The sequence below is a fragment of the Hippopotamus amphibius genome, chromosome 13, assembly GCF_030028045.1.
Source record: "Hippopotamus amphibius kiboko isolate mHipAmp2 chromosome 13, mHipAmp2.hap2, whole genome shotgun sequence".
Classification (NCBI taxonomy): Eukaryota; Metazoa; Chordata; class Mammalia; order Artiodactyla; family Hippopotamidae; genus Hippopotamus; species Hippopotamus amphibius.
Genome location: NC_080198.1, coordinates 46,347,907 through 46,359,407, shown reverse-complemented (window position 1 = coordinate 46,359,407; position 11,501 = coordinate 46,347,907). Strand labels below are relative to the sequence as shown.

Sequence of the window (11,501 nt, the reverse complement as noted above, 5' to 3'; positions counted from 1 at the left end):
AACTCAGGGCCTGGTTTCTCCTTGGGAGAGCTCTGGCCTGGGGCTGAAGCTCAGGTCCCTCTGGCAACCTGAGGCTTCGAGGTTAGAGGGGCTGGATCCTGTCCTAGTTTTGCGTGGTGGGAGAGAATTTTCTGGAACTTTTATGTTAGATTGGGAGAGGAAGTCAAACAGGCCAATTTTTGGTAAATTCCTGCATGTTGAAATAGTTGTAAACTATTAACAAATGAATAATGAGAAAACAATGATCTGGTTAATGTATTTATTATGTAACAATTAGTTCTGAGACAAAGTCCAATTCAAAACATATTACTGAGGATACTATATTAGTTGATTTTAGAAATGGCATAATCCAAACCTATTTTTCCATAAAATTTTTTTATTTGGTCGCGCCGTGTAGCTTGTGGGATCTTAGCTCCCCAACCAGGAATTGTACCTGTGCCCTCAGCGGTGAAAGCGTGGAGTCCTAACCAGTGGACTGCCAGGGAAGTCTTATGTACCTCTAAAGAAATTTTCTCTCCCATCATTTGGCTCTGGAAAACCTTTATAGGCAACAACATTTTTACATTAGAAAAAAAAAATTAAGTGCAGTTGTTAGGCACAGGTTAAAAGGGGTGATATGTGCAAACTATAATAATTACGAATCAATATTTATTCGAACACACATTTGTATTTAAAGCGTTCAAATAATCATTGTTTTAGATAAATTTAAAACATATTTCAAGAATCGTTTTTAATATCTCTTTTCCTTTCTAACGCACTATGGAAAAAATTCCTTTCTTATTTCTTCAGTAGTAACAGCCTCAAAAATGGTGTTACAAACCTGGACTCACCTTGCCATCTTGAGAAACAAGCTGAAGAGGTTTAGAATCTGGTTCAAAGTATTGTCCTAAGGGAAATGTCTGCAGGGAGAGAAGCCCTGTGTCTACAGAGCGTGAGGCTGGGCTGGGCTGTGGGTCCAGGAAAGTCCACAAAACCATGGACACGGGGTGACTCAGAGAGGCTTAACCAGCGCTCCCATCCCTGGAAGACTGGGGTCTGAGAGGAGCGACAGATGCTGAGTGGTCCGAATCATTTTAGACTTGACCCTGCCTGCTGGAACTCTTGGAGAAACAAGGATTTTCCTGGATAGTGTTTGTTCCCCGAAAACAAGTGAATCACCTCATTCAATCATTCAAAAAAATTCACTGTTTCTTGGTTACAGGCTACCAACAGTTACAATATCTTAACGCATAGGAAAACTTTAAATTCTCTGTTACTGGAGATGCTTTAACAAAACTCTATCAGATGGTGTATGATAATGTCAATATGTAGTCATTCAACTGCTTTTTCCCATCTACTCTCTCTATAGGAAAATTTGATTAACGAAGTTTTACTACCCATCGGTCATCTGTTTTGGACGACAAACTGTCCATAATTGGCCGCAAGACACAGGTGTGTGTATCGATACACGTGATGTAACTATGAAGTCGCATGTTGAATTGTTACAGGTGGAAATGAGTGCTGTGACTCCAGAGCTATAATGAATGAGAACCTGTTTATACTTACCAACATTCACTCATGTTAAAAAAGAAAAAAAAAATATATAGACATATCTATCTATATGTATCTATCTTTCATCCTGTAGAATCCTCCATTTTCATACCACTGCAAATATGTTTTCTTTCTAACATCTTTTCAGCTGGTCCTGCCAATGAGGTAAGAAACACTATAAGACTGGGAGAGAAAACCTTTTTGAAACAAGTTCCCTAATAGAAATTAATTTTTCAAAAAGTCTACTTTTAAAGCAGCAGTTAGAAACTCTGTTCTTGTAACATGTAAATGATAGTGTTACAACAAACTGTGGATTTAAATAAGTTTCACAGTTTCTTATCTCTTTAAAATATAAGACAGATTTCTGTGTTATTTAATGCCTTCTCCATTCTTCCAATTCCAAGGAATACAAAGGTCTCCATCCTGCATGACGGAGTAAAAATGGGAAACGCAGAGGTGCATCCCTTGTAGATAAGGCAGTGATAGTTCTAGAAGTCTCTTACAACAATCCACCATTTGTATACTAGAAACGCTGGGCTCCTTATAAAACTTTTCCAGAGAAAATTTCTTCGTGGAAGCCTGCATCAATTCATTTTCAATGACCTTCAACCTGTTATGTTGAAAACAAACATATGATTGCCACAAGCTATAACCAAATAAAAGAACATAAAATGTAAAAAATCTTTTTGTATACTGGGCGATAACTTTCTGCTCTCAACACTGAAAATGGTATCCACGAAGGCCAAATTACATGCTCAGAAGACTTGCCCACAGTTATCATGGAGCACCTATTATTTCCACATGTATCTCTAAGTATTTGTTACATCTTTTTAGCAGTAATGGGGTAAAGATAATACATAATTTTTTTTGGCTTTAAAAAATTTTTTATTTTTTATTGAAGTTTAATTTCTATTAAAAAATTTTAAATTGAAATATAGTTGATTTACAATGTTGTGTTAGCTTCTGGTGTACAGAGAAGTGATTCAGTTATACATACATATATCTATTCTTTTTGATTCTTTTCCCTTATAGGTTATTACAAAATATTGAGTATAGTTCCCTCTGCTATACAGGAGGTCCTTGTTATCTAATGAATACATAATTTAAAAGGCTCTTATCCTGCCTCCCCAAGCCGCTGTTGGTGGCTGAGAAAAGCAGGAAGATGAGAGAAGACCACAGCTTCAGGAGGCCCTACAGTCTAACACCGACCCGGGCAGGAGTGACTTCTGGAGGTTCCTGAACAACCACAGGACCAGGCGCTGGAGGAGGCCACCCTCCCCACTCTCTCCCCACAGGAGGGCACAGGTTCTGCCTTCCACTGGGCAAGGGCAAGACACACACAGCCTGGAGGTCATGCAGGGGCGGGAAGGACAGGACCCAGATGTCAGCTTAGCACAGTGGTCTTCAAACTGCTCAGCAAGCCAAGGGTCGTGCAGAGGTGCTCTGAGGGCCCTCGCAGGTACGCGCGGCTTCTGCTTCCTTTCCTCTGCAGCTAGAGCACCTGCCAACCTTGATCTTACTTTATAAACTGCGTTTCCACTTGGGAATCCACTCTATAAAGAGAGATGCAGCTCAGTGTCTGAAAACCAGTTTCAGAACAGGCTTCGTTTAAGGAAGAAGGCCTGTCTCACGTCGGCCTGACTAGGGAGGGAGCGCGCGGGGCGGGGAGAGGAGAGAGGACAGCCGGCTGTGGAGGGCCCAGGCCAAGAGGGCAGGCGCGAGGGGACCAGCAGTGAATGGTTTCTTTCCCTCCCGTGGGGACGGGGGCAGGGATGAGGGCTCCGGAGCCCAGAGCCACAAGGGGGCCAGGGAAGCATGTGCACCCGTGGGTCCAGTCCGTGAGTGTTGCCTGAGGCCTCCTGTGTGCCGGGCACTGGAGGGAGCAACACAGACACAGTTCCGGCCCCCATGAAGCTTCCGTGCTGTCTGGGGGGGAACAGACAATAAAGGAACGAGGGAAACAGTGTGTCAGAGGGGAGGGCTGGCAGGTGGGCGGGAGGAGGGGAAGCTGCTGGGAGGGCTGGGAGCTGAGACCTGAGGGCGGGGAAGGGGCGAAGCCCGAAGAAGATGTCGGGGACAAGGGCTCCGGGCAGGGGAAGAGCGCGTGTCCTTGAGGAAGGTAAGAAGCTCCCCCGGCAGAAGCAGGGGTGAGGGCAGCCTGTGGGGGCCTCACAGGCATGAGCACGTCCGGGCTCTTAAAGGAGCACTCGTGCAGGCTGCTCTGCTGAGAATCCACTGGGCAGGGGGGCGCGTGTGGAGGCCTGGGCACCGGACACGTCATCACAGGATCACGGAGGCTGAGGCCAGGGCAGGGTGCTAAAGGACACGAGACCTGGCGAGACTCTGGGGAGATCCAGAGGGTGGAGCCGAGAGGTCTGCGGGCCGGGAAGCGGGGAGTGAGGAAGTAGGACAGGAATCCAGGTGAATCAAGGGATTTTATTTACCTGAGCAACTGGCGGGATGAATCATTTAAAACCTGACCTATCTGAATTGTATTTCTTTTATTTTCCTTCCATAAAATCTACGGGCACTATTCCAAAGCTACAGAACGCCCACAGCGAAAATAGAAAGAGCAGCAGACAGGATGCAGGAAGATCATCAGCCCTGATAATGGAAGGTGGGTTAGACAATCAAGTCATTAATTTCTGGTTTATCTTTCCGGGTTTACTTTTTTAAAGATTTTATTGGAGTAGAGAAATTTACAATGTTGCATTAGTTCTAGGTGTAAAGCAAAGTGATTCAGGTATACATACATGTATATATTCTTTTCTCACAGGTTTTCACAGAATATTGAGTGGAGGTCCCAAAGCTATACAGTAGGCCCTTGCTGGTCAACTGTCTTATATATAGTAAGGCGTGTGTGTTAATCCCAAGTTCCTCATTTATTCCTCCCCTGGCCTTTGCCCTTTAGTAACCATAACTTTGTTTTTGAAGTCTGAGTCTGTTTCTGTTTTGTAAATAAGTGTATTTGCATCATTTTAAAAAAATTAGATTCCAAAGATGAGTGATAGCATATATTTGTCTTTCTCTGCCTGACTTATGATCATCTCTAGGCCTGTTCATGTTGCTGCAAATCGCATTATTTCCTTCTTTTGTATGGCTGAGTTATATTCCATTGCATGTATGTACCATTTCTTCTTTATCCATTCCTCTGTTGATGGACATTTAGGTTGCTTCCCTGTCATGCCTCTTGTAAACAGTGCTGCAAAGAACGCTGGGGGTGCATGCATATTTTCAAATTATGGTTTTCTATGAATTTATGCCCTGGGGTGGGATTGTGAAATCATATGGTAGATCTATTTTTAATTTTTTAAGGAACATCCAGACTGTTCTCTACAGTGGCTGTTACCAATTTCCATTTCCACCAATGGCATTGGAGGGTACCCTTTTCTCCACGGCCTCTTCCAGATTTATTATTTGTAGATTTTTTGAAAATGACCACTGTGGTGTGAGGTGATACCTCGTTGTAGATTTGATTTGCATTTCTCTAATAATTAGCAATGTTGAGCATCTTTCAATGTGCTTTTATCTTTCAAACAGTCTTACTTCTTGAAATTGGCTTCTTGAAAGTCTCCCCTGTTTGAATTATTTGCGATTACCTACCCCAGGACATTTCTTGAGGGCAGGTGTCATTTAGAGTCCCATGGGCCATGTGAATATTATGACCTTGGCTGGTGTCACATCCCTGGATCCTGAGCAGGCTTGGGTCCCAGGGAGCTGGGGAGGATGTGCCAGCAAATGAGCCCCCCTTGGACCTGTAGTGCCTGGTCCCCTCTGCATGAGACCAGAATCTCCAGATCCAGGCGGGCCAGTGCACCCAAAGGATGATGGAGCCTCTGGACTAGAAGAGCTGTGAAAAGTCACCTGGTCTCCTGCTGGTGGGGTTCCCGCCTCCATCCTCCTTCCTGAGAGTTGCCACACCTCCAGAGGACAGCACCCTCAGCGCAGTGGATTTTCAGGGGTTGGGATTTGTCCCAGGGGTGAAGGGTAAGGGGAAAGAAGGAATGAGAAACAAGCCTTGGGTGTTTATTCTGGCACATTCCACTCTAACTGACAACCCAGGAACAAGAGCTTTCCCTGAGGCTCTGGTTACCTGAGGCACCAGGGTTGGACATGAAGAAATCCTGGCGCCTTGCGGCATTTCCCATAACAACTTACAAACCGGTGCTGGTGGGCACCTGACAGTCACAAGGCCGGTGGGTTACTGCTTGACACGTGCCCTCAAGAAATGTCCTGGGGGAGGTAATCGCAGGAGAATTCAAACAGGGCAGACTTTCAAGATGCCAATTCCAAGAGGTAACTTTTACTCACACTGTATTAAAAAAAAAAAGCACGCAGAAAGCTGCTCCACATCCCTAATTATTAGAGAAATGCAAATCAAAACCACAATGAGGTACCACCTCGCACCAGTCAGAATGGCCATCATCAAAAGTCTACAAACAATAGTAGCTGGAGAGGATGTGGAGAAAAGGGAACCGTCCTACGTAGTTGGTGGGAAGGGAAACTGAAAACAGCCACTATGGAGAACGGTATGGAGGTTCCTTAAAAAACTAAAACTAGAACTTTCTAAAATTTTGAAAACTGCTTGTAGAAAGCAAGCCTCTTCTGCGTTGCCATTAAATTGATAAGAGATCTTAAAGTGCAAAAGGTTTTTGGTTCATAAGCAGTGCTGTCTCTATGCCAAAACTAGAGTTTTAGTTTAGTAAAACCAAAACCATTGCTATGACCCGGCAATCCCACTCCTGGGCGTACATCCACAGAAAACCATCATTCGAAAGGACATATGGATGCCAACGTTCACTGCAGCCCTATTTACAAAAGCCAAGACATGGAAGCAGCCTAAATGTCCACTGACAGAGGAATGGACAAAGATGTGATACATATATATTAATACATTGGATTATTAGCCATCCATTAAAACTAATGAAATAACGCCATTTACAGGAACATGGATGGACCCAGAGATGACTACAGGAAGTAAACAAAGTCAGAGAAAGAGAACTATCAACTGATATCGCTTATTTCTGGACTCTAAAAGTAAAAATGATACAAATGAACTTCTTAACAACACAGAAACACTCATAGCGTTTGAAAACAAACTTACGGTTAGAAAAGTTAACATCACAACATAAAGGCTCTCCAACCAGTCAAGAAGCAGGTTATTCATATGAAAGCACCTGGCCAAGAACTGACACCAATCCCACAAGTGAAACAGATACGTGGCCCCTTCCCTTATCTGATGCACACAGTGACCCCATCATCTCCTGTGAGAGGGGTCACGGCCACGGCCCTCCTGTGTGAACACCCTTCGTCTGCTTCACATCCTTGGCTTTTTAAACGAGCAGTTTGTGTAGACTGAGGAGTACACGGGCAGCAGGGCGGGAGAGGGAAGTAACCAGACGGGTGCCCCACCAGCACACGGGACCATCACCCCGGTCCTCCACCCACCAGGCTCCTGCCTCGCCCTCCTCCCCAGACACGTCAGCCTTGTCCTCCTCGGCCACAGCCTCCGCTTCCTGGTCCCCTCCCACATCGTCAGCCTGGGCTCCTCTCACGCGAGCCCCCTCTCCATCCACCACCCCAGACGCTGACAGCACTTGCTTCTCCTGCCAGAAACAAACCCCACCAGGCGGGGACCAGGCCTTCATCTTTCTGCCAGTGGCGCCTTGCACAGCTTCCGACCCCCAACAGTCACAGCAAATGACGGCTGCAGGAATGAACGAATCCTTGCTAACCAAACCTCCTTAGGCCACATCTTTAGGAAAACCACCCGGTTCTGAACGGGAGACTCTCCCTTTCTTCCTAGTAGATCCATGAAACATCATCATGTGCTATGTTACTGCCTACAAAACTACAGATATAACAGGATTCCTTCAGAGACACAAATGGCAGAGCCAGCGCTGCTTATGAACCAAAACCCATTTGCACTTTAACGTTTCCTCTCAGTTTAATGACAACGCAGACGAGGCTTGCCTTCCATCGGCAGCTTTCAAATTTGTAAACAGTGGCGATTCCTATTCATCCAGTGATAACGGACGTTTCCCCCCAGTGGCCACGCTTTTCCACCTGCACAATTTCTGACATTCTTATCTTTCGTTCTGCTCCCGAGTTGACTTTTATATTAACAAGCCCTGCTTCTCACATTGAGGTACGTGGTGGTAACACAGCTGAGGTTTTATACTGAGGAAACAGCCACATCCAATCCCTGGCAGATCAAAGTGGGGAATAAATAAATAAATATGTTATTCCTAAGTTAAATTCAGTTTAGTACAGTCAATATCCTAAGTGTAACACAGTTTCAATTTCCCATATTTGAGTTCTGAATACCTGGGTATTTTTCAAGATTAGACTGAATGGTAAGACAGGAAGAGGGCTAAGAGCACTCACTCCTCTTTTCTTTTCGTGTTCTCTCTGGCCTGCTGGGCTTTGGTGAGGATAAACCACTGGAGGGTGGCTGGATCGCAGAGGATGGGGATGTTAAAATGCCCGAGTTCGTGCAAGCTTGGAGCATATCTGTCACTGTAACAAAGCATACGTAAAAGGAAAAATCAGCCAGCCCTCCACCGCCTTCCACCCCCAAAGAAACGATTTTATTAGTGTAACAGAAAAGGAATTCAAGAAAATCCATCTTCAAAGTAGAGCAAAGCTGACCTGAAGTTTTGCTGTCCCCAAAGAGACACACGTCATCAGCATGACCACACCCTTCCTGGCCCTGTGACCTTCCTCACCTGTAAGATGAGGGTAGTAACCCCCTCCGTGGTGAGGGTGTGAGAGCTAAGGAGAGGATGCATTTCAGTACCACGCATGGTGCCTGATATGCACACTCTTGATTTCACATTAGTTTAACCCTGTAAAGTTTTCCACAGGACTGATTTGTCCTGTAAGTAGCAATATAGTTACAGAATGTTCTAGAGACTCAATTTTTCAAGCCTCTCACGTTGGTTTTTCTCATGTGTAAAAAGTGTTGCCAACAAAGGCGGTGACATTTCTTTCTTTAATTCCTAAGAGGTACACATGGAAATACAAAACAATTTCATGCGTGTATACATGCAACCCATCTGAGTGAATGAATAAAAGTACTTGTTTTAGATACTTGCCTGTTAAGGATCATTTGTAAACCACGCAAACTTCGAGGGTGAAAAGGTATTCTACTTTTCAAGAGTCTATTATAGAACACGTCAAGAAGAGAGTAATATTCTTCAAGTGTCAAGACTGGCTGTAATTCTTCAATATAAACAACTTGGATGCCACCTAGAAGATAGCTTATTTGATCCTCCAAAAGCATCAGCCTCCTCTGCAGGTCAAAATAACTCGGTAATCTTTCAAAAAGCTATAGTATTTAAAGAAAAAAATGGAAGAAATATTTAGTTTTACGGTACTTTAATAGCCCAAGTTTAGGATGCCAATAAATAGTATTGAGAAATTCTAACAAGAAAATTATTTTCCTAGAAGGAAAGCTCAAGTAAGTGGTAAGAAAAAAACTGTGGAATGCTGGAAATATTAATATTTGAAACAAACTACTGTAAATCTTAGGAACTTTCAGCTAGGAATTGAAGAGGTTGCAGAAAGAAAGATGTATGTTCCATATAAAAATAAGTCCTAAGTACTAATATTTAATATTCAGGTAGGAATCTTAAATTAGGTTTGACACATTAAATGGTAGAATAAAGAAGGGATTTAGAAATAAAGTCTACGTATTTCAACTCCAAGTCTGTTTCTTCAGAATTTCCCTTAATTCAACCAAATTCAATGACAGAGCACCTCGCACGCATCTAAGCACTGAACTGGGTCCTCTGAGTGCAGAGATGATAGGAGTTTATGTCCCTGTTTGCCAGGGGCTCATGGTCAGGGTACAGAGGAACAAAATCAGAATCCAGTGTACCCAGTGCCATGTCAGGGCGAAGGGACTGGAGGGAAAAGCAAAGGTTTCCAAGGAATGTGACCAATATGAAAAGACAAAAAGGATTTAGAGAAGGTTAGACGCATTGCTAATTCTTAGAGAAGTGAAAATCCAAACCACAATGAGGTACCACCTCACACGGGTCAGAAAGGCCAGCATCAACAAGTCTACACAAAACAGATGCTGGGGAGGGTGTGGAGAAAGGGAGTCCTCCTGCACTGCTGCTGGGAATATAAACTGGTGCAGCCACTATGGAGAACAGTTTGAAGGTTCTTTAAGAAACTAACAATAGAGTTGCCATATGATCCAGCCATCCTACTCCTGGGCATATATCAGACAAAACTGTAATTGGAAAAGATACATGAACCCCAATGTTCAGAGCAGCACTATTTACAATAGCCAAGACATGGAGACAACCTAAATGTCCATCAACAGATGAATGGATAAAGAAGATGTATATATATACAATGGAATACTACTTGGCCACAGAAAAGAATGAAACAATGCCATCTGCAGCAACATGGATGGGCCTAGAGATGATCATACTAAGTGAAATAAGTCAGATAAATACCATATAATATCACTTATATGCAGAATCTAAAATATGACAGAACATATTTACGAAGCAGAAACAGACTCACAGACCGAGAAAAGAAACTTATGGTTACCAGAGGGGAAAGGACGTGGAGAGGACTTTGGGAGTAGCAGATACAAACTACTATATATAAAACAGATAAGCAACAAGGTCCTACTATTTAAGCACAGGGAACTATATTCAATATTCTGTAATAAACCATCAGTGAAAAGAAAAAGATGATGTATATGTATGCATAACTGAATTACTTTGCTGTACCTCAGCAACTAACACAACATTGTAAATCAACTATTTCGATTAAAAAAAAAAAAGGAGTAGAGAAGGTTAGCTGCATGTGGGAAAGTTTCAGGGGAAGAAAAAAGCATGTTGAAACATGGAAGCACCAATAGGGATAAAGCAGTTTCAAAAACAAGGAGTTTGGGGACTTCCCTGGTGGTCCAGTGGCTAAGACTCCACACTCCCAATGCAGGGGGCCTGGGTTCAGTCCCTGGTCAGGGAACTAGCTCCCACATGCCACAACTAAGAGTTTGCATGCCTGAAAAAAGATCCTGCATGCCACAACTAAGACCCAAAAGAATAAATAAATAAATATTAAAAACAAAAACAAAAACAAGGAGTTTGGTGTGGCTGGAGTGTGGCATGTGTGGCCAAAGTGGAAGGAGGCGAGGTTGAAGAGGCAGGTGGTGCTGGGTCAGGGAAGGACCTTGTGTCCTACATTAAGGACTCAGATTTTATATAGAAAGTTGCAGTTATATTAGAGTTAAAAGGCATCAAAAACTCTGCAATAATAAAAGCGATAGCAGTAATAAAAATCCTACAGATTTATAACATACTTTTAACATTTTGCGAAAAACAATTTTACTACCTACTGTTCAATTTTTCTCTCAATGGGTCATTCATGTGTAAATGGTAACTACATTTTAAAAACCTTTAATTTTGAGATAACTGTAGATTCATACATCTTGCACCCAGTTTCTCCAGTGGCGACATCTTGCAAAATTATATACAATCACAGCCAGGAAACCGTATGGCTACAGTCCACTAACCTTGTTCAGATTTCATCAGTCTTCCTTGCACTCGTGTGTATTTAATTGTCTGCAGGTTTATCACACGTGGAGATTCATGTGACATGAGCACAGTTGAGACACAGCACAGTTCCCTCACAAGGATCCCCTCTGCTGTACCTCGACAGCCACGGACACCTCTGCTCTCCCACTCCCTGACCCCTGGCAACCACTAATCTGTTCTTTCTCTAATTTTATTATTTGAAGTTAGATAAATGGAGTTGTGCAGCATGTAATCTTGTGAGACTGACTTTTTTCACTCAGCATGAGGCCCTGAAAGCCGCCCAAGCTGTTGGCTGTATCAGCGGTGCATTCCTTCTTACCACTCAGTGGTGTTGTGTTGCACGGATGTGCTAAGGTTTGTGTAACCATTCAAACACTGAAGGATATTAGGGTTTTTCATGGTTTTTTG

At 43.3% G+C, this 11,501-nt stretch overlaps 1 protein-coding gene across 3 annotated transcripts in view; it reads right to left on the bottom strand.

The window, feature by feature from the left end:
- Positions 1 to 251: 251 nt before the first annotated feature.
- The window catches only part of TCAIM (T cell activation inhibitor, mitochondrial), a 45,528-nt gene continuing 34,278 nt past the window's right edge, over positions 252 to 11,501 (bottom strand). For 2 of the 3 annotated variants that reach the window (XM_057706554.1, XM_057706552.1), the window contains exons 9-11: positions 8,628 to 8,860; positions 7,918 to 8,049; positions 252 to 2,140 (exon numbers count right to left, since the gene is read on the bottom strand). In XM_057706554.1, coding sequence (XP_057562537.1) covers positions 1,900 to 2,140; positions 7,918 to 8,049; positions 8,628 to 8,860 — 606 coding nt within the window. In that variant the 3' untranslated portion in view covers positions 252 to 1,899. Of the gene's footprint in view, positions 2,141 to 3,353; positions 3,457 to 7,917; positions 8,050 to 8,627; positions 8,861 to 11,501 lie in introns of all 3 variants that reach the window. The other variant, XM_057706553.1, reaches the window with a different exon arrangement.